The 24021-nt window shown below is 40.2% G+C and overlaps 1 protein-coding gene across 4 annotated transcripts in view; it reads right to left on the bottom strand.

Moving 5' to 3' along the window:
* Positions 1-24021, bottom strand: part of LOC110952008 (rab effector MyRIP-like) — a 166155-nt gene that overhangs the window by 4884 nt on the left and 137250 nt on the right. For 2 of the 4 annotated variants that reach the window (XM_051953920.1, XM_051953919.1), the window contains exons 5-16: positions 23222-23302; positions 18227-18324; positions 16458-16538; positions 14472-14618; positions 13818-13953; positions 10760-11331; positions 5989-7983; positions 3172-3228; positions 2130-2309; positions 1026-1187; positions 298-396; positions 131-191 (exon numbers count right to left, since the gene is read on the bottom strand). In XM_051953920.1, the coding sequence (XP_051809880.1) occupies positions 131-191; positions 298-396; positions 1026-1187; positions 2130-2309; positions 3172-3228; positions 5989-7983; positions 10760-11331; positions 13818-13953; positions 14472-14618; positions 16458-16538; positions 18227-18324; positions 23222-23302 (3669 nt within the window). The remainder of the gene's footprint in view (positions 1-130; positions 192-297; positions 397-1025; positions 1188-2129; positions 2310-3171; positions 3229-5988; positions 7984-10759; positions 11332-13817; positions 13954-14471; positions 14619-16457; positions 16539-18226; positions 18325-23221; positions 23303-24021) is intronic. The other 2 variants (XM_051953921.1, XM_022195314.2) reach the window with 2 other exon arrangements.

The following is a 24021-nucleotide window of genomic DNA, read 5'->3' as shown; positions in this document are numbered from 1 at the left end:
TATCAGTTGTCTTTCTCATTGATTACTAAACCGTTTCAACCCTGAAAAATATCATCTGCCGACCCTGAATAGTCAGACAATTATTATAGACGATATACAGTCAATGCAGAACCGATATCGACTTTCTTACCTTTCACTGGTGGTGCAGGTAGCCGCCTTCTTATCTGTTTTGAGGAGTCCAGAGTAACGGGCTGGAAGAAGAGAAATGAAAAGCAGACATGTTTTATTCTTGTACAAAGTTTGACATCCTCTTGTGATACTTCAACTACACTGAACGAATGTAAGCAGGTACTGTACCATAACTGGAAGAGTTTTCGTCTTCGTGAAGCGTGACTGTGCGTCCACATTGAGGCCTGCACTCCTTAAAGCCGCTATTCTTGCTGAGATGTCGGATATCTATGCCAGAAACACAAATGTGTCAAGTATGGTGCTTTTGAACCAACAGGAAGCTAAATCCCCTGATGTGCTTCCAAATGTCACTGTTACACTTTAACCCCTCCCCAACCATCCTTCATTTGTACAACACTTAAAATCCATTAGGGAGGGGCTGGAGCCTATCCCAGCTGACTCAGAATGAAGACAGGGGACACCCTTGGACAGGTCACCAGTCTATCATAGATCTACATATAGAGACAAACAATCACACTCACATTCACACCTACTGACAACTTACAATCACCAGTTAACCTCAGCGTATATTTGGATTGTGGGAGGAAGCAGGAGTAGCCGGAGAAAACCCACGCATGCACAGGGAGAACATGCAAACTCCATGCAGAAAGATCCTGGGAAGGCTGGGATGCAAACCAGGGATCTTTTAGCAGCAAGGCACCGTGCTAACCACCAAGTCCCTGTCCCAAACCAGTTAAAGCCAGTTGTGTGACAAGTCATTCAGACTAAGGTCAAAGTTTGAAACTTGTGTTTTTTTTCAACATCAGTATAGTCCTTACATCTATCTGCCCTTCCAAATCTTCCTTTATATGCCACTTTTAAATCTAAACTCTGTTGTGTATCCAGCTCCAACGCACCTGCAGCTCAGATTGTTGAACTTTGGCAGCTGCGGCTGCCACCTGCTCCTCCAGGAAGGACAGTTCCATATCGGATGTGGAACTGCAGATTCCCCGGGCACATTCCTCCAGGTCGCTGAGTTCCGCCTCTAGACTGTACACTGAACCAGCCGCCACGTACACCTGCAGCAAACCAGTTCAACACAACATTTGATTACTCTGAAAAACTGGATTATTTGCAGTTATACTAAAGTTACATACACTACTGTTCAAAAGTTTGGGGTCACCTAGACAATTTCACGTTTTCCATGAAAACTCACACTTTTTTGATCTGCTAACATAACTGCACAAGAGTTTTCTTCTCGTGAATTAGCCTTTCAATACCATTAGCAAACACAATGTAGCATTAGAACACAGGAGTGATGGTTGCTGGAAATGTTCCTCTGTACCCCTATGCAGATATCCCATTAAAAATCAGCTGTTTCCAGCTGGAATAGTCATTTATCACATGAACAATTTCTAAGTGACCCCAAACTTTCAGTGGTAGTATATAAGACATTTTAAGCTTTACTGACCCAGGGAAATCTCCTGTTGCAGTTTATAACTTCAGTTTCACCTTTAAAATTGTCATACCCAGTTCTGCTGTGAGCCTCTTCTTTAGCCTGTGGACTGAAGGCATCAACACAGTGCAGGACAGAGCACTGTAAGTGTTTCAATTTATAATCCCCAGAATAAAAATATGAATTAGGAAATGTATAAAAATCAAAAACCTTTAATATTTCATAACTTCATAATGAATGAATTTAAGAGCTCAACATCAAGCTGGAACCTCTCGGGAGGTCTGGAGCTAAAATTTGTTGTTGGACCACAATAACCCTCATATACACATCAGTTTCATTATTGACCCAGATACCCAACTACCACCCACTGCTCTAGAGCTGAAATTACTACCTGCATTCTACAGGCCAAACCGGACCCTCTGGCGGTCCGCTTTTGGCCCACGGGCCGTATGTTTGACACCCCTGTCTTACAATGTAGAACTGGGGAGCAGTACTCTCCTGAACACTGAAAACTAGCAGCAAGCATCAGCTAGAAGTACAGTAAATAACAGTGAACTAGGCTCACGTTTTCCTCCAGTCTGGAGAACTGTTGGTCCAGTTTGCTGGGGTTGGTGTCGGGGGGCAGCGAGCTGGCGGACAGTCGGCCGTTGTCTCCTCCCTCCACTCCCTGCAGCAGCTCCTCAGTGGCGTTCAGCACCTTCAGCACCTCAGTGGTGATGCTGCGCAGAGACACCGCCGAGTATCTCTACAGCACAAACACACATGGGGGGTTTTATAGCTCCTGACATTTCCGTGTCAGACAGAGTAACCACTTTTAAATGATAAAAGTGAGGAAGTCTACTTTGTACACTCAACTGCATTCCCACTGTGGTCGTTTGATGCCTCACTATGCATGACTGAAATGTTGCTTTTTTAACCATGTATGCAGGGTTCAAAGCTTTCTATTGGAGTTTATCCACAGCTTGATTCTTAAAACATAGTCTGCTGGTAGTGCTCTGAGGTAAAACTCTGATTAATGACACTTAGTTTTATGGATTAGCAGCAGTAAGGATTCTAGACTCTAGAATAAATTCAGTGGGTAATGATTCCCTAATATTTGATAAGGTGGCATACACTACCATTCAAAAGTTTGGGTCACTTACAAATGTCCTTATTTTTGAAAGAAAATCAGTTTTTTTTCAATGAAGATAACATTAAATGAATCAGAAATACAGTCTAGACATAGTTAATGTAGTAAATGACTATTCTAGCTGGAAACAGCTGCAACCATCACTGCTGTGTTCTAATGCTACATTGTGTTAGCTAATGGTGTTGAAAGGCTAATTGATGATTAGAAAACCCTTGTGCAATTATGTTAGCACATGGATGGAAGTGTGAGTTTTCACATAAAACATGAAATTGTTTGGGTGACCCCAAATTTTTTGAACAGTTTACAAAAACAGTACACTTAAAAATAAACATACAAAATAAATTGCATGCATGAAAAATATAAAAGTGACGAGGAAAGAAACACAGCAAATGAAGCACAGCAGCGTCCTAATCTACAACCAACATCAATTTTGGTTCCATTTAGTCTCCCTCTTAGACCAAAATGAGTCCATTCTCACCTGCTCCAGCAGAGTTGATATAAACTCTATAGTCTTGTAAAGCTCCGTGTCACTACCCTACAGTTCACACAGCACAGAAGAGAAGAAAGCAGCACATACAGCAGAAAAAAAGTTGTTATTAACAAGTTAGTTGCATTGAAAAAGTTCATTTTTAGGGAGAGTTTCTCAGTTATCAGATTGTAAGTGAGCCTATGAGAGATGCATGTAGCACAGATCAAAAGTCATACATCTTAAGTCAGATTCCACAAACTGAAATTCTCCATCAAAATGAGATGCACTTGAAAAGGATAGTAAATGAACCCCGAGTTCAGATTATTTGGTCCAACTATTATTAGTTAAGAATTAAGTTTCACACTAAATGAGCAAGCTGGAAACAGACTTACTTCAGGTATACAACTATGTCTAACGTTAGCCGAGCTGTAGCGGCAAATCAGTCTGTTACATCATGTTTTACAGCTAATTAACTTCTAATGTATTGCCAGTATACCAATAGTGGTGAATGCTAAAACACAGTGTGAAGATAAAGTCTATAAACTATCCCAGTAATGTCTACATTCACAGAGCACACATTTTATGTCGACTTAACCTCACAAAAGTGTTGAGGAAGTGATGAGAAATCAGCAAGAGAATCAGCCAGAGGCAAAGAGAAGAGGACAAATAAAGAGAAAGCAGCTGAAAAGCTTGACAAAGACAGTAAAGAGAGTGTGGGGAGAACTGAAACAGAATTTAGCAGTCATCAGCAGCACCTCATACAAGTCTGCTATAAATTTATCACCATCAGAAACATGACAACCCTTCCTCCACCTTCATGTACACTACCTTTCAAAAGTTTGGTGTCACACAGGCAGCTTCATGTTTTCCATGAAAACTCACACATTTATTCAAGGGCTAACATAATTGCACAAGGGTTTTCTAATCATCAATTAGCCTTTCAATACCATTAGCTAACACAATGTAGCATTAGAACACAGGAGTGATGGTTGCTGGAAATGTTCCTCTGTACCTCTATGGAGATATTCCATTAAAAATCATCCGTTTCCAGCTAGAATAGTCATTTACCACATTAACAATGTCTAGACTGTATTTCTGATTCATTTAATGTTATCTTCATTGAAAAAAAAATGCTTTTCTTTCAAAAATAACGACATTTGTACGTGACCCCAAAGTTTTGAATTCTAGTGTATGTGAACATAATACGGTCCAGTTCACCACAACCACCCACTATAACCTCAATAAGAAACAAAACAGAAATACCACCTTTCTGACCATTATAATTAAAATGAAAATGTTTTAAGTGTTGCTCAAAAAACACTCAGGGAGTGTTCTGAATCTGCCAGCATTTGACACTATTAGCTGGTGCTCATACTGTATGTGCTCATGTAAAGGTTTATCAGAGCTGACTGGGACACTAGCAGTGAATTAGTTGCTCAAATGCAAACATGGCAGATGCACATGGCAGAGTTGTGAATACACCCATTCAGGAGATGAGAGGAGTAATACAAGCGACATAGCAATGGAGTTATCTAAAAGCATTTATGTCCACAGTACATAAAAAAGAGTGTACGGTAATATTGTCTTCAGTGGTTTGTGTCAAATAACATTTTAGGGTCAGAACATGCTGCAGAGTTTGATAGATAAGAGTACAGGATGTCCCTAAAATCTGGACACATAGGAAATATCCATCCATCCATTATCTACACACTGCTTAATCCTTATCAGGGTCATGGAAGGCTGGAGTCTATACCAGCTGACTTAGGGTGAAGACAGGGGGCACCCTGGACAGGTCACCAGTCTATCACAGGGCTACATATACAATCACACTCACATTCACTTCTACAGACAATTTAGAATTGAATAATTTAGAATGTTAGTGTGATTGTTTGTCTATATACAGACTCGTCTGTGAAAGACTGGTGACCTGTCCATGGTGTCCCCTACCTTCACCCTAAGTCAGCTTGGATAGACTCCAGGAGCCCGTGGCGCTAATGAGGACTAAGCGGTGTATAGAAAATGGATGGATGGATGTTCTTGAACTGTGGGAGAAAGCCGGAATACCCAGAGAAAACCCACGTATGCACAGGAGAACATGCAAACTCCAATGCAGAAAGATCAGGAAGGTCTGGGACACGAACTGGGGATCTTCAAGCTGCAAGGCAAAATCTTATTAAATATTATTTTTTGCCTCCACAGATTAAATATGGCATTGTTGAAAGAAGAAAGAGTTGAACTGATACTTCACAGTGGACGTGAAGGATGGACATATCAAAAGATAGCAGATGAATTTAATACACGTCATCCAAGGAGGATTCCACTTGGCTTTTCCACGGTGGCGAAGGTGGTTAAAAAGTTTAAAGAAATGGGCAGTGTCACAGACAAACCTTGCTCTGGACGACCAAATGTATCAGTCGAAATTAAAGAATTGGTCATGGCAAAAATTCATGCTAACCCCAAGAAATCACTTCCCTAACCCTAACCCTATCTTTCAATAGGTGCATCCTCCACATCTACTGAGAAGTACCAGTTCAACTCTTTCTTCTTTCGACAAAGCCATATTTTATCTTTGGAGCCAAAAAAATCTGTGTAAAATATATGTGTCCAGACTTTAGGGACTCCCTGTATTACTATTTATGTGGGTATTGGACCATTAATAGTAGCAAAAGCCCTAAATGTACTGAAGTAATGATGTATTTTATGGCTTATAGATTTATCTTTACATTTCCCTTTCAGAAGTCACACCTTCTCACTCTAACGCAGCAGACTGTCAGTGGGCAGGAAGTGGTAGAAACAGGCGTGTGAAGCCGCCTGCTGAGTGCTTACGTTGTGAATCTCCTCTGGCGTCAGCAAACCGCTCTGAAGACAAGAAGTGCTGCTCAGCTCCACGTCATCCTTGGTTTCCTCAACTCTTCCATCCAGATCTTTCTTCTGACGGTCTCTGGTGTCTCCCTGTGTCTCCATTAACTGCCACTCTGCTCTTCCATCCTGTTTGTCCTCATCATCTACTTCAGTTCTTCTACTTGTCAACTCAGCCTCATTTGTCTCAAACGTGTCTTTTATTATCACGACTGCTGGTTTTTCTTTCAGCAAACTCATCTGTCTGTCTTCCTGCACATTTTCAGTTCTGCCTGTAACGTCTGTGCTCTGTTTTCCTGAGATATGTCTTTCAGTTTCCTCACTTACATACTCCCCTGGTCTTTTTTGCACCACTGACTCTGACTTCTCACTGAAACTCTGAAGCTCCTTTGAGACACCTTCTGTCTCTTCTGAAGCCTTTTCTCTGCATCCACTCTCTCTTCCCATCTTATGCTCTCTGTGTCTCCCTCTGTTTTCTCCAGCGTTATCTTTTACACTTTCTACCTGCATGTCCTCCAAAGTCATCATCAGCATGCTGCTGATGATTCTGCTAAATTCTGCGTCTTCTTCATCGCTGTCTGCTGCTGTTTCCCGTCTCCCCACGCTCTTTTTGCTGTCTTTCTCATACTTTTCATCTCCTTTCTCGTCATCTGTCCTCTTTGCCTCTGGCTGATTCTCTTGCTGAACCTTTGCCTCATGTAAATCTATCATCCTCGTCATTCTCTCCACTTCCACTCCTGTTTTTGATTCAGTTTCTTCTTCTTTCGCTTTTTCTTTCCCAGCCTCATCTCCTTGAAAAATTTGTCCGTCATTTGAGTGCCCCCTTGCTATTTTTTTATCCTCTGTTACACTCACCTCATTGCAAAGTTTATTCTCCTCAGATTCATCATGTTCAACATCCTCAGTCTTTGTCTCGCTGTCGAAAACATTCTCCCTTGCTACTTCTTCATCACTGCTCTCTTTTTTTCTCTCCTCAATTTCATCCCACAAATCGAACATGTTCACATCTATATCTCCAAAGGATTCTCTCCTCTCCAGTCCTCCTTCACTTCTGCTCTCCATTCCTCTGTCATCCACCTCCTGCTCTATCTCTCCCTTGCCCTCTCCAACTCTATCGAGCTCATCTTCAGTGGAGGAAAACTGAGAGGCGCTGACTAAACTTGCTAAATCGCGCAGTTTAGCTGCCTGAACAGTTTGTTCTGCCTGCAGTTTCCACAGCGTCACTTCGTCTATCTCGTCTTCGGCTTTGCCTGCTCTGTCTAATTCATCCTCTGTGGATGAAAACTGGGTAGCGTTGACTTGATTAGTCAATCTGCACACTTTCACTGCCAGTTCCTCATTCCTCCCATCCTCCTCTTCCTCTCCATTTTCCCTCTCTTCGATGCCAATTCTGTCCAGCTCGTCCTCTGTGGACGAGAACTGTGCGGCTCTGACTTCTTTTTCCAACTGACAGAGTTTATAAGTGAGTCTTTCAGCCTTTTCGTCTTCCTCCTCCATATCTTCATCTTTGTCCCATTCTCCTTCACTCTGGCCTGCCTTGTCCAGCTCATCATCAGTAGACGAGAAGTATGCGAGTCTGGACTGTGCAACAAGCCTGTACAATCTGTATTTCACCTCTTCATCATCTGTTTCATTCTCTTCCTCATCTTCCGTTCTTCCTCTATCCAACTCAACCTCCATCTTCCACAAGCTCTCGTCTTCTTCATGTCTGTCCTTGCTTTGCTCCATCTCTACACCGTTACCAGTATCACTCACTTCATCGAGCTCTTCTTCTCTAGTGGAGGAGCCAGAAACTCGGCCGGCGGGCTTTTGGGGATTTAACATGATCCCCTCATCCATCTGAGTTGCAGTGAGGTCACCTTCATGCTCTGAAGGTTCAGGGGTCGTGGATCCGGAGGTCAGAGTGTCAGGGGTCCTGGCATCATCAGAGCAGAGAGTGTGGTTGTCATTTTTGTTTAAATCCTGAGAATACAAGAAATCATAGAGTGAGAAATATATATTCTTACTTTTTATGAAACTGGTGCATTATTCCTTGATATCTGTAGATATAGTCACCATTGTTTTATCTCTTTATAATTCCTAAAACTGTTAAAGATGCATCATCTCTGGGATTCCCGTATTTGTATCTGGATGCTGTTTTTAACCACGCCTGACAAACGTCAGCGGGGTTACTGCATTCGGTGCGGTATCTGGCCGGGTAAGTATGTATGTGGGTATGTATGTATGTCCGGTCCGATATCTCTGCAAGTGCTGAAGTCAGGATAATCAAACTTGGCACTGAAGATCAGTCTAAGGTCCCCTGCTCAGGTGTGGAGTTACAGGTCAGCAGATCAAGTAGGAAGGGATATACGTAGGATGATCAAAATTGATACAGACTCATATGCAAGTATTTAATGCCATCTACTGAAACTCGCCAGTAGATGGCGTGGTTCTGCCATCTACTGAGGGCCCGTATAGTTGTTTCTGTCACATCTTTCCTCACTCATTTATAAAGTATGAATATAAAGTCCTGCACCTCTATGGAAACAAAGCAAACATGGCTAGCAGTAAATGGAACTCTGAAATGTCTTTAGTGCACTATGATAGTTAAAATGCCATAAATCTAAAAAAAAAAATTAAGGTTGTTTTTCTTTGATTTGATTTTCCATTTTTCAACAAACTGGAATCAACATGTGCAACATTTTTGTCCACAGGTATTCATAAATATTGGAAAAATAGTGAGTCTTTATAATATCGATATTTTATTACTCGCACTTGTAACTTGTTTCCCTACTTGCCTCCTTTCTGCTCTGTGTCAACACATCCTGCAGTTCAGCCGAGTCAGTCATTGCTTCTGAGCTCTGCCAAGGAGCGCAGCTTTTTATTTTACTTTTTTTTTTCTTCACAGAATCTGGTTGCTGCAAAGTGTGATTGTTTGTCTCTATATGTAGCCCTGTGATAGGCTGCTGACCCGTCCAGGGTGTCCGATGCCTTCACCCGAAGTCAGCTGGGACAGACTCCAGTCCCCGCGACCCTCATGAGGATCAAGCAGTGTGTAGCTAATAGATGCATGGGTGACTGCTGCAAACATTTTATTCAAGTCTTTAAATATTACATGCAGTATAGAGCATTTTTGAAGAAATATTTTAAGTTTAAAGTTGGTTAAGTTTTCCATTGAAGCAGCATGTCACAGATGAGTAGTCCAAGGGCCATAGAATTTTTTAAAAGTCTGCTGATTTTTTCCATTTTTACAGTTGGGTTGATAAACTGTGTTATTTAGATATATATATATATATTTTTAAAGATAACTTGTCTTTCAAATCCACCAGTTTTGGGGTTCAGAGGGCTACAACTAAGGTTTCAGCTCTGCAGTAAATCCTAACCTCGTGCTGAGTTTATTGTATAATCCTTTTTGTTTGGGATGTTGATGAATTGTACGACACTAAAACCAGAGCGGTTTTCAACACTTTACCCACACCTATTGTCACCACAGAGAGACATGACTGCAGGTATTTTGATAATGACACCTGATTTTGAATACTTAAATACTTTAATATCAAAAAATCGGTTAAATATTTATAAGATTACAAACAACAAAGTGACATTTTATCTTGTGTGACCTGGCCAGCAGTCAAACTCCAAAATTTAAAAAAGCAGATAAATTATAATCTTAAAGAACAAAGTATTTTTTTCCTGATTTGGCTTCTTTAAACAACTAACAATCATTAATATTTTGCTTTTATTGACAAATATTGTTCTATTGGTTGAACAATTAAAGAATGATTCTATTCATCACTGCTCTTTTTTCAGTAACCGTGTAAAGGTTTCTGGTGATGTATCTAATGTTTGGTCCAAGAAGATCATAAAAGATTCACAGTATGTTATTTTATCCATTTAAAGTAGAAAGTTGGGGAAAAGAATTGTTACTATATGGAATGTTTTTTCTTTCTGATTTAAAGCTGTCATTCAGTAGAATGATGTTTAGGGATTCATGCCTTCCTATATGACATGGGGGAATGTAACTTGTCACAGTTACAGCTGCTCCCTATTTAACATGGCTTCTCTTTGTCACAAACCAAAAATCCATCTATTATACACCGCTTAATCCTCATTAGGGTCGCAGAGGGGCTGGAGTTTATCCCAGCTGACTTAGGGTGAAGACAGGGAACAACCTGGACAGGTCACCAGTCTATCACAGGGCTACACATGGAGACAAACAATCACACTCACATTCACACCTACAGCCAATTTAGAATCACCAATTATCCTCAGCATTTTTTTGGACTGTGAGAGGAAGCTGGAGTACCTAAAAAAAACCTATGCATGCACTGGGAGAACATGCAAACTCCATATAGAAAGATCCCGGGACGCAAACCGGGGATCTTCTAGCTGTTAGGTGAAAGTGCTAACCACCGCTGTCACAAACCATTTTTCTGATTAAGGTCTAGCAGCAAAACACCTTCATCTAAATATATTTTGTAAGTTAAACAGTGCGCTGGCTCTGAAACGTTTTGATCTGCTTGCCCCTTTACTACAAACCTGTCCCATAAAGCAGATGTGAAAAGTTTCTTTGTCTTAAACCACAGGTAGGAAATCGATTCATCATTCAAGCAATCAGCTTGTTCTGTTCTAGTTTAAAAAAAATTACATCTATCAAATTATAGAACAAACTCTGGCAGTTTCACATGTTTGATGACCCAGCTGGACAGTGTGACATCACCTCCTGATCAGCATCTATTTAATGTCATTTATTTCTTACCGACACATTAGAAGCAGCTGCTGGCTCTTTTCTGGTCCTCCTCTTCCTCCTTCGGACTTTTCCAGTCTCTGGTTCTGCAGCCACTTTAATCACCTCCTCTTCCTCCTGTTCTGCTCCTCCTGCCACTTCCACATTAAAGTTGACATCAATGATGCTCGTCCTCTGGGATGATGAAGGTCTCCTGATCTCTGCAGGCATCTTCCGCTTTAAAAGAGCCAGCAGAGGTTTATTAGGCTTCCGTTTTCCCTCAGAGTCTGAAAGCACATCGTTTCTGCTGCCTCGGCGGCCCATCGGCGACGACGGGCTTCTGTCACCGCTGTCGTGCAGGTTGAAGTTAGAGTCTGTCATCTTCCTGTGGATCTTCTGGAGGACGGCACCCCAGGTGCTGTCAGGCTCCGGCTTGGTTTCGTTGTCAGAGCCCAGACCTTCGTAGGCGGACACAACTCCAGACTCCCTCTCCAAGGCACTATAGACCTGACTCTTCCTTTTGGTGAGCAGGCTGGGACGAGACAGCTGGGCGCTCTGCAGGGCGATCCAGTTCCCATCTACGCTCTTCAGCACTGAGGACACACCTCCGCATGTCGTACACACACACACAGACACACACACACGCAGGTATCATGTAGACAAGCAGAGATCGTGCGCCAAACAAAGAGTAGAGTCACACACAGCGACATAAACAAACAAAAACAACAGGAGGCAGGTATTAGCTGCAGTGGTGGTGCAGCAAATACTTAGATGTGTTAGTAAAAGTAGCAATTCTACAGTGTAAAAATGCTCAGTGAGTAAAAGTCCTGCATTCAACATCCTGCTTAAGGATAAAAGTATTAGGATAAAATGTACTTAAAGTAACTAAAGTAAAATGATTCATTATGCAGAACAATCAGCTCCAGATTCACACCTTTAATCATTGGATTACAGTTGTCATTAATGTGTGCATCACTTTGTAATTGCTTTATATACAGCTGGGTAGCCTGACCTATAATAACACAGCATAATTTATTAGTTGATTTTAAATTTAGTGTTTTTAAAACGTTAACCCTCTAAGCATCAAAATCCTCCGAAACCCATCCATCCCTCACATTCTCCCCTATGGACAATTTAGAATCACCAGTTAACCTCATCATGTTTTTGGACTGTGAGAGGAAGCCAGAATACCTGGAGAAAACCCACATATGCACAGGGAGAACATGTAAACTCCATACAGAAAGATCCCAGGAAGGCCAGGACGCGAACGGGGGATCTTCTAGCTACAAGTCGAAAGTGCTAACCAACAACCCACTGTGCAGCCCTCTGAAAGGCATGTTATCTTTAAAGGCTGCCAAAGTTACACCGTTTCTACCAAACTGAGCAAACAGTAAGAATGACTGTCTTTTTAGCTTTATGACGCTCCTTGAACTACTCGTGTGTGCTATGCCTTTCTGTCAAAAACCTAAAATCATTAGCCGAGCCGCGCTAGACCCATGTTCTGAAGGCACAAGGGTCTAGGGCCGCTCGACAGGGAGGGAGGCGGGCTAAAAGGTTGCCTTTCAAATCACTCTGCAGCAACTGGGTAGGTATACAACCAATCAGCGCAACAAATAGGCTGACGTAGTTCCGAGAGCGCCGACGGATTGTGGCTAAGTCCCATTAGCTTCCCAACCAGCGGAGCCGCGGAGCCAACTGGTATATTAAGGATTTGCCATATCCCGTCGGCGTAAGTCCCAATACGTCTTTCTTCTCAATGAAACACTTCAGTGTCGTCCTTTGATTATCTTTCAAGTTGAATTTTAGCTTCAAATCTTTAAGGGCTGTGGCCAAAGCCGAGTCGAAAGATAACTGTTTATTGTGCGCTGGTTGTTTCTGTCAGAATCGTCGCGCCTCTGTCGTCACTTCGTTACGCCCGCCTTCTGACTCTACACTTCATGGTGATTGGTCCGGCCAGTTTTAGGAGCATCCAACCTCGAGCCTTATGGAGGGTAACTAGACCCACCCTGGCAGAGAATTAAATTCGCTGCCGTGGGTTGTCTAGCGCGGCTAGGCTATAAAATCATACTACTTCATCAAAAATCATTTTATTCAGCAAGTCACATTTTAAAATTTGCCAAAAAATAAACTGTTTGCTCAAACCAGATTCCAGAAACTAAAGGGATGATGCCATTAGTAATTGAGCTGTACCAACAGCTATGTGACAAAAATTCTGGGACTTTTCAGCTGAACTGCAGGCTGTGATACACAGAGCAGAGATTTTTCTTTCATTACTTGAAAGAATGGACACTGTATTGTTATTATTATTATTAGTAGTAATTTATTATTATTATTAATATTATTATTATTATCATTATTATTATCAGTTTATTTAAAAATGGACCATGTACAATATTAAACATATTTTTTTCCATTTGATGTATTGCACCAGAGTTAGCTTTAAGCTAATTTCCATCTGCACTGTTTCAGGTTTTCAAAAGTTCTTTGCAAGAAAAAAATAATTAAAACTTTTTTTAAAAAATGCATCTTCCATTTTTAGGATTAATGGCTAAGTCCACAAAAATAATGTTAAAATCAGTTGGAAAACCAGAAAGAGCCTGTTGCCACATCCCAGGGATGAAGACATAAATACATACACTGCTGTTCAAAAGTTTGTGGTCACTCAGACAATTTCATGTTTTCCAAGTCAGACTTTTATTCCTGTGCAAACATAATTGCACAAGGGTTTTCTAATCATCAATTATCCTTACAACACCATTAGCTAACACAATGTAGCATTAGAACACAGAAGTGATGGTTGCTGGAAATGTTCCTCTGTACCCCTATGGAGATATTCTATTAAAAATAAGCTGTTTCCAGCTACAATAGTCATTTATCACACTAATAAAGTCTCGATTGATGATTTCTGAGTGACCCCAAACTTTTGACTGGTACTGTATAAATACAGTATACACACCTCCTATTGTATTTGGCATCTTTGGAAACATTAGAATTGATATCAGTAGGTCTGGACCAAGTATGGCTGTGCATGACGAGTTAGCAGAGGCTGAGCTACTAGTGGGTTCTACAGGTTCAAACAACAGGACCTTACCAGCGTTGTCCAACCGGTCTACACTCTTCCAAGTGGTCATCGTCGACCCTCCACCTTCCTTCTTCAGCGCCTGTGACGAGTCTTGTACCAGACTGGGAGGGTCGTTGTCCAGCAGTGAGAAGGCAGAGTGAGACCTCTGAGGACAGAGATGAAAACGACTGGAGAATTCAGGACAAAAATCACATTTCTTCTTGTTTGATTTAATCCTCTGTCGTCACACTGAACAGCTAGAAATAAAATCAAACCAGAGGAGCATTATCAGCAGTTTGGCCAGCAGAGGTCAGCATGCGCAGACAGAACACCACACGTAGTGGAAAGAAGTCCTGCAGTTGTTAATAAAGTGAAAGTACAAAGACTGATTTTTCAGCACATATGTGAAATTATTTGATTATTATATCATTGCTTTTGCTGCTGCAGTGGGTCAATGTGCATCTAAATGTATGTAAACTTTCATTTACAGTATAAAACCTGAAAGCAGAGCTCCTATAAAATATTAAAGATCTATTTTAGGGGCTGAGAAAGAGAAGAAACTGTGGTACAAACATTTTTGGGAGAAAAATTTAGCTGTTTGGGGCTCTACAAGTTGAAATGAAACAACAAATTTTCATTTTTTAAAAATGACTGTCTCTAAATATAACACTGATGTATTTTTACCCAGAGGCTCGGCCGGTGTTTCAGGGAGCTGGAGGTCTGATCACAGGCAGGCTGATGATGATGATGAAGGTCAGTGTTACGTTCCAGGGGCAAGTCCTGGTCATATTCTGCTCTCATCTCAGCCAGAGTCTTCCTCCTGCTAATAATCTTCCATACACAGAGAGCAGGATTAGTTCTGCACATGGCTCCAATCCCAGACCAGAAAAATCATCTGGTTTTAATTATCAAGGGAAAATGAATGGATTTGTGCTATCATGTGCAGGAGATATGAATTTAACCCTCCAAATCCAAAAAGTTCTGAAGTGTTTATTTGCTCTTTTCACATTTTTACTCACTGTGAGCTCATTTTTCACTGCAATAAAGTCATCATGGCAAACAGCACTGTTTTATGGCGTATAATTAGGTTTATTTTGTGTCATCAAAAGAGAGTTTCCAAGCCTCTGAATCTCAAAACCAGGTTTGGAAATCATATTATCTTAAACAAACAAAAAAACTAATAGAAAAAGAAACGCAGCGTAAGTGATGCCTTTTATCATTTCAGAACTGTATTTTATTTTAAACTGTCTGATTGGCCAACCTAACTGTGACGTGAGATTCCACTGGGAATCTTAACCAAAGCCAAGCTTAAAATTATTACTTTAATCAAAATCACTTTATTTCATGTACTATTTAACCCTTGTGTTGTCTTAGGGTCAAAAATGACCTGGCCACTATGTTTAATAGCAGAGAAAAACACCTAAATGACCTTCTTTCAACTTGAAATTCAATGACTTTTCCTAAAGTGACTCCACTATCACAAAAAGTGAAACATTGCCTACAAAGACAGCACCACCAATTCAATCTTTACTGAAGCCATGAGTGCGGTTTTGAGTACTCAGCAGGTCACAGATGAGATTTTTTCAGACATAAAGTAACTAAAAGGACTGTAAAACAGATACTGTGCGCTGCGCATTTCTAAAGTCCATGCACACTCACTTGCATACTGTCCTACATGTGCTCATTAGAGTTTAATATGTTCTTCATATTTTTGTTTTGCATCTATTATTATTCTGCCAAGGAACGCAGTGGAGTTATGTGACAATTGTCGCTGGTTTGTCTATCTGTTTGTCTGTTACCAACATTGTTCAAAAACGGACTAACAGATTTGGATGAAATTTTCAGGGAAGGTCAGAAATGAAACAAGAACCAAGTGATTAGATTTTGCAGTTTGCATTATGCAGGTTACAGCCTGGATTTGTTAAAGATTTCTGTATCATTGCAAGATAGCGTCGCGGCGTCACTGTAACTATGACAACAAGTGAACACTACGTCAGCTGCCTGCTGAGGATCACATGATTATGATCTTTCTACACATCCACCGCTGTGGACTTATCAGGACTTATCCGTCGAAAATCATACAATCACTGAGCAGCCTGGGCAGAGTACTGCGCTCTCTGAGTGCTTTTTTGGTTCTTATTATTGTTGTAGGTTATGCACCTTGTGGGTGGGAGCAATGATTCTAAAGATGTGAGAAGACTAGAATTTTGTAGCTGAGTGTTTGTGGTTGAATTCCACTGTACAGTAGACAGTACACTGTTGTGTCCCTTCAAAAACACATTTGAAGCTACTTTCTGCACATTTCTGGTACTTTCCTCGGGCATAGAAGTACCATCTCTCCTATCACCTATGCAGTACCTTTAGCAGCAATGATTTTTTTTAGTACAGAAAACAGTTATAACATGTGTAATGTAATAAAAACGAATGGTGTCCACTGATTAAATACATTCTTTCTGCATTCTAAAGAAGGAAAAACCCAGACATTCACAAAGTGTTTGATGCATGACAGGTTGGTTTTTCATGTAAAATAGGTTTTAGGTTGAATAGTCAATTCGGCTGCTCTTTTAGAGGCTCAGTGGAGGCGAGTCATTTATGACCCTGAGGACAAGAGGAGTGTACAGGATCTTAAGACCACTTCCATTAAGAAGGGAAACAAAGATATTTCTTTACTTTTTGCACGATAGTTTTGGCCAGTTCCTCAATGAGCTCTCCTCTGTGCTCCCGCAGATAGTGTGCCTCATTCTGCTTCTCCTAATAAAAGGACACAAATAAGAAAACTGTTCAACATCACACACACATGCACACACACATACATATAGGCACAGACACTCACACACTGTAAGCTGATTACTACTCTAAATATACCCTCAAGATATACATATTTGCTCTACTCAGTTCAAAAGCCTTGGGATACTTTAACAGATTAGTGGGAAGCCAATCTTTTCTAACAGTGGCATTTTAGAAAGAGGCTTCAGAAGCAGAAATATGCTTTGAGATGTAACTTACAGACAGTTCAGGTGATAAAGTAGGAATTCTTTAGACAACTTCTAAAAAAAACAAGATAATTTCCCATATGACCAGTAGATTTAATTATAAGTTTCTGGTGTCAATAGTCAAACCAGGACTCAAGTACTTTTAGGTTCATTTTGATTTATGTACATTAGGTGGAGTATAAAATATAGGAACAGGAGGGAAATACATTATTTCTTTCATTAGCCTCCAAAAAGTGCTTGAGTTTTTTGTGAATAAATCACAAATCACTACTTTGTCTTTAACTTGAGCCAGGATTCATGTTTTTTTGTTTTTTTGTTGGCCTGTCCTTGTCTTATACTGTAATATTAAACTGTCATCTGAGCTGCAGCATAATCCTGATGGTTTAACATAATCTGATTCAAAGAGAAAAAGCAGAAAAGTCAGATTAAGAAGGAACTTGATTAAAAGGCGGTAGAGGATATTTATGTGCATAGATTACAGACCAATAAACAACAACACAATACAACATCTGTAATATAGTAGTGCATGTGTATACAAGAATTCCAACAATAAAGGACTGTTTATACTAACAGACTGTTTATGGGTTTTTCCAGACTTGGAGGACGCTTTATGTCCCACAATTCAAATTTCAAATAATCCACGTACAAAATACTAAAACATGCAGTTGTTGTGTAAATGTATTTGTCCTTGGATCAAATGTTTAAAAAAAAACAGGAGAAAAGAATAATTAAAAATATATATATTTTAAAAATACAAAAAAATAAAATGAAATCTAAATCTCCGTTTTTGTGTCTTTTTTCCCTTTGACATCTCTTGTATTTGTGGGAAAAAAATTTTAATCAACATAATATTTTAAATAATAATTATCATGCATAGAACATGTCTCCCACAACAACCAACCCTGTTAGCATAACTTTTTATCTGGTAGAAGAAGAAGAAAACAGTAAATCACATATGTTGGAATTAACAACATCAAACAATTTTCCAAAAGAATGGGCATAGCAAAGCTGTGTCCTCTCTTCTATTTTTCATATTTTCATAACATTGCCTTGATTGAATTTCTCACTCTACTGTACCTCATATTATGAGGATAAGAAAAAATATGTTTACTTTTTTCCATTAATAAGTTTGTCCTCTTGGTCAGCAGTAACATCTAGCTAAATATCTAGCTTCCACTCCTGAGAAAAAGCTAACATTAGCATGGATTAGCAACCCTGTTACTGTGATCAGAGTAGGGTTAGCAAACAACAAAAAAACATGGAATAAAAATGGCACCATTGATGTGTAAGCTGAGCCAATCAAGCCTTTGATCGTTTATTACTTATTATTGAAGGATATGGAGCAGAAAATTGTGAAAGAGATGGTTTATTTTTCAAAAATGTTGAAGCCCAAATGTCCTCCAATTCTGGAATGACCCTTATGGTGACATGGAAAATAAAAATAACCTGACTCGAAGTGTCGAACTCAGCCTTGGAAATGGCCTCATCTATGGCCTCCTCTGCCACCCGCATGGCCACAGTGAGCGTCTCTGCCATGCTGTGCTCTAAACACAAACACAATAGTCACTCATGGTGTTACTACCTCAAAATCAAGCAAAAACGGGAGTCATTCTTTTTGTAATCAAGGGAGGGATGATTTCCAGATCTGCAGATGGAGGCGCTCTGCAGTGGCCTCATCCTGTTAGTGAACGGAGCAGGAGGCAGAGCAGAGAACACACCAACACAGCTGTTCCACATCCAACTGAGAACCTGAGCCAAAAGATTACAACCAAGATCATTGAACAATTTATCTCTCTCTCTCTCTTTTTTATTTTGGTTGTGACGCATTAGATGGAGGTCAGCTGGGAACAAATCTGAGCCTATGGATGCATGAGAGGATTACAAAGACCCCCAGAGACCCTTGAACTGGATAATGTGCTGTGACTTTTTGTGGCAATTCACTGATTCACAAGAATGGATTATCAAACAGGGCAGCTACTCTGAGGGCCAAACGTTGTCGGGTTCATTATTGTCATTGTACAAGTACCAAGACAATGAAATGCAGTTTGAAGGTGCTATTAAAGGTAGATACAGTATGAGCAGTATTAAAAGTATAAACATTACACCCACAGCATGTTACATTTCAGCCCGATCTCATGAGGATTCGTGAAACTGTCACGTAAATTTTTGTTTCGGTTTTGTGCGCACCAACACGATTTCGTCATGTTTTTCGTGCCGCTCACAACGAAATGCACACCAATGTATTTTAAACGGCGGACTTTTCGTGCCACTCAGAACGTATTTCAAACGAATGGGTATATTATATTTTTAATGTAAAAGCGTTGCGAATCCAATGCTATATTTTGCATTACATCATCCCTAACCATAACCCTAACCATAACCCGGTGGTACACTTACCAATTTGCATAGGAATTTAAAGAATGTCCGACGGTTGCAAACGCGATTCTAAGAATGTCCGACGGCTGCAAACGCGATTACACAAACAGTATACGCAGATGGACAGCTTAGATTGTCATGAATCCGCCGGTATAAACCACTTTCAGATGTGATTACCACAGCGGGTTTCGTTGTGAGCAACACGAAAAACATTTCGTTGTGAGCGGCACGAAAAACATGACGAAATCGTGTTGGTGCGCACGAAACCGAAACAAAAATTTATGTGACAATTTCACGAATCCTCGTGAGACTGGGTTGTACATTTTGACTCAGTGTAAAATAATGCCCTGAACCTTAATGAAAACAGAGCAGCCATGGCTACAAGTAGAGAGAACTCATAATGCCGTAAATCAAGTGAATTTTGCTGATTTTTGGCAGTTTGGTTTAGAAAGGAGAAAATCTGAACATCTTTCATGTGTTTTCACAGTTTCTGGTTTTGATAAGGGGTTGAATTTGAATGATTTGTTAAAGGCGATGTGCCTTTCAAATGTGCTTTTTGGGGTTCAGTGAGTTAACCATGGCTCTGTGGAGTTTATATAAGAAGACATAAAGCTTTGAATAAAGACATACACACGTGGACAAAATTGTTGGTACCCCTCAGTTAAAGAAGGAAAAACCCACAATTCTCACTGAAATCACTTGAAACTCACAAAAGTAACAATAAATAAAAATTTATTGAAAATTAAATAATCAAAATCAGCCATCACTTTTGAATTGTTGATTAAGATAATTATTTAAAAAAAACAAACTAATGAAATAGGGCTGGACAAAAATGATGGTACCCATAACTTAATATTTTGTTGCACAACCTTTTGAGGCAATCACTGCAATTAAACGATTTCTGTATTTGTCAATGAGCGTTCTGCAGCTGTCAACAGGTATTTTGGCCCACTCCTCATGAGAAAACAGCTCCAGTTGTCTCAGGTTTGATGGGTGTCTTCTCCAAATGGCATGTTTCAGCTCCTTCCACATATGTTCAATGGGATTCAGATCTGGGCTCATAGAAGGCCACTTTAGAATAGTCCAACGCTTTTCTCTCAGCCATTCTTGGGTGTTTTTGGCTGTGTGTTTTGGATCGTTGTCCTGTTGGAAGACCCATGACCTGCGACTGAGACCAAGCTTTCTGACACTAGGCAGCACATTTCTCTCCAGAATGCCTTGATAGTCTTCAGATTTCATCGTACCTTGCACACTTTCAAGACACCCTGTACCAGATGCAGCAAAGCAGCCCCAAAACATTACTGAGCCTCCTCCATGTTTCACCGTAGGGACAGTGTTCTTTTCTTCGTATGCTTGGTTTTTGAGTCTATGAACATAGAGTTGATGTGCCTTACCAAAAAGCTCCAGTTTGGTCTCATCTGTCCAAAGGACATTCTCCCAGAAGCTTTGTGGCTTGTCAACATGCATTTTTGCAAATTCCACTCTCGCTTTTTTATGAGTTTTTTTCAGCAGTGGTGTCCTCCTTGGTCGTCTCCCATGAAGTCCACTTTGGCTCAAACAACGACGAATGGTGCGATCTGACACTGATGTACCTTGGCCTTGGAGTTCACCTTTAATTTCTTTGGAGGTTGCTCTGGGCTCTTTGGATACAATTCCAACGATCCGTCTCTTCAATTTGTCATCAATTTTCCTCTTGCGGCCACGTCCAGGGAGGTTGGCTACTGTCCCGTGGGTCTTGAACTTCTGAATAATATGAGCCACTGTTGTCACAGGAACTTCAAGCTGTTTAGAGATGGTCTTATAGCCTTTACCTTTAAGATGTTTGTCTATAATTTTTTTTCGGATGTCCTGGGACAATTCTCTCCTTCGCTTTCTGTTGTCCATGTTCAGTGTGGTACACACCTTTTCACCAAACAGCAGGGTGACTACTTGTCTCCCTTTAAATAGGCAGACTGACTGATTATGAGTTTGGAAACACCTGTGATGTCAATTAAATGACACACCTGAGTTAATCATGTCACTCTGGTCAAATAGTTTTCAATCTTTTATAGAGGTACCATCATTTTTGTCCAGGCCTGTTTCATTAGTTTGTTTTTTTAAATAATTATGTTAATCAACAATTCAAAAGTAATGGCTGTTTTTGATTATTTAATTTTCAATAAATTTTTATTTATTGTTACTTTTGTGAGTTTCAAGTGATTTCAGTGAGAATTGTGGGTTTTTCCTTCTTTAACTGAGGGGTACCAACAATTTTGTCCACGTGTGTAAGAATAGAAATGCTTTATTGAAGAGAGTAGCTTGATAGGATCAATATCACTCTCACACTGGTCAATACAGTATGAAAACACATTCAGCTGCTGGTTTGACTAGTTTAAGATTAAAGCTACGCTAACCAGCAGCTTACCTGACTCTGGCTGAAGGTCACAAAATCCACCTACCAGTACGTCTAAATCCCACTAGTCAACATGTACCCTGGTTGTGTAATTATTATCATGGAAACACAAATGGAAAGGACACTACGGTGAATCTTTGGAGCCACTGTTTCTCTGTGTTTATAATCTTAACCACATTCTGGCTATAGCTACATTTACGGTGAGTGGCGTCAGTCTCAATCAATGATTTTCTGCAGGAAAGCAAACATTTTCTGAAATGTCACACTTCATCTTTAACATTTTTAATAGAACCGCTGCTGTTATAATACTGTGAAGCATATTATTAAATAAACCACCATTTATTCAACTTTAAACTAAGTCAGGTAACGGTGTGGAGCTGAACAAGGCAAATTTCTTCTTCCCCTGTTACCTTCTGGATCCTGGTGCCATCAGAGCTACACAAGTACAACTAGTACTACTGGAACCGTTCACACAGTTACAACTGCTTGCACAGCTCCTCTGTCACATGGTGCTCCTGTTACTGCTGTCACCACTACAGTATGTGGTATATCTGATGCAACACTAAGTTGGTTTTTCACATATAAAATATTTATTTTAACCCGTTACTTATAAGCCTGGAAGAGTCGGAGAAACTGCCCCGCCTCAAGATAGGATTGCAGCAATTTTCTTCTCTTGTCTCTGTTAGGGGAGGGCTATAATTCTAGAAAATTGCAGGAATGAGTTCAAATTAATCATATATCTACAAAAACTCACTTCTTCACCTTTATTTGGTATTTAGAGTCAGCTTCTCTTCTCTACTGGCATATATGTGAAAACCGCTGATATGTGAATTTTTGCCTCAATAACTTCATAAGAGTTTATAATCAAAATCATGTGGGGCATTACGTGGTCAAACTGAATGCACACAATCAGTTACTCATTTGACTGGTAAATGTCTAAAAGGAAACCTTCCCACTTGATAGATCATAAACAAGAATGAGTTACCATATGACCACTCACAAAACCCGTAATTCCTCATTTATTATATTGTCTGCATTGCTGGAAGTCACAAGTGGCTGCGTTCAACCATCCCATCCATCCATCCATCCATCCATCCATCCATCCATTATCTATAATATTAATCCTCTGTAGGGTCGTGGGGGTGCTGGAGTCTTTCCCAGCTCACACAGAGGACACAATGGACAAGTCACCAGTCTATCCCATGGCTACATATACAGACAAACAATCACACTTACATTCACATCTATGGACAATTTAGAATCACCAGCATGTTTTTAGACTGTTTTAGGAAGCCAGAGTACCTGAGTGAAACCCACTCATGCACAGGGAGAACATGCAAAGTCCATGCAGAAAGACCCCATGCCTGGGCTTGTACATGCACCAGAGATCTTCAAGCTGCAGGGCAACAGTGCTAACCACCATCCAATGTGCAGCCCTTGCATATAAACAGATTAATTAAAAATAACCCAACAAACATTGTTTGAACTGAAGTTTCCAGTTTGGTTCTGTGTATGTGCTACTAGAAAACGTCAGATTTTTCATTTTCAGTGGGTCAGGTCTTTGCATGGCATGAAAATGAAAAACAACATGCTGAAATTGTACACATTAATCACAAAAACAGATATAAAGTACAAACAGGCATCAACGAAATCATCATAAAGTGCATCTCTACCTTCAGTTTGTCTGTAGAAAGTCGAGTCGCTGCCACAGACGCTGCCCTCATTGCAGATGCTCTCCTCGTAGGCGCTGCCCTCTGCAGACACACACAGATGTTGACACGGACATGAAAAGACAGATACAGGACATTTACATGGAATCAATCCTAAAACTAGATCAGGGTGAACCTTTAAATTAGATGGAGGATTACAGAGAATAAAAAGCGCTCCTTTTGTGTTCCACTGGGTCATGGCCGTTCATTTTTTTTAATGTGAATTATTAACACAAAATGTTGCAGCAATGATAAGATTTACTTTTGTGTGCTCTATGTGTTATGTCAAATAAACATAAAAACACAAAAAAACGTGTTGGTGATACAGTACATCTGTGCTGTAAGCAGGGTAACAAACCAGAATGTAGAGTATCTCTTAAGTTTGAGCTTTGAGATGGTGAATCTTGATAATTGCAGAGAGTTTCTCCTTCCAGCTCTGAACGGTGTCCATGTCATGTAAATATTCATGCAACAATGCGGCCATTTGTGGTTGCATAAGTGCATTAGAGCAAACTCGTGTGTGGCATTACCAGGCGTCCTGATCTGTGTGCAGCAGGCCCAAAAGTACAGTGGAGTACACAGGGTCACTTCCAATCACTTTAAGGGGTAAAGACAGCACTTAAACCAAGTGAACTGAACTGTAGAGTGTTTTGAAAATGCAGCAAAAAAAAAAAAAAAAAACATTAGTTGATAGCAAAGAATGAGTTTATGGGCAGAGCAGGGACTTTGCTCCAGTGACCCTTACAGATGCGTGTGCAGACATC

Source organism: Acanthochromis polyacanthus, chromosome 9 (genome assembly GCF_021347895.1).
Source record: "Acanthochromis polyacanthus isolate Apoly-LR-REF ecotype Palm Island chromosome 9, KAUST_Apoly_ChrSc, whole genome shotgun sequence".
NCBI lineage: Eukaryota > Metazoa > Chordata > Actinopteri > Pomacentridae > Acanthochromis > Acanthochromis polyacanthus.
Note: the sequence above shows the minus strand (reverse complement) of the source record. Positions and strands in the feature narration are given on the sequence as shown.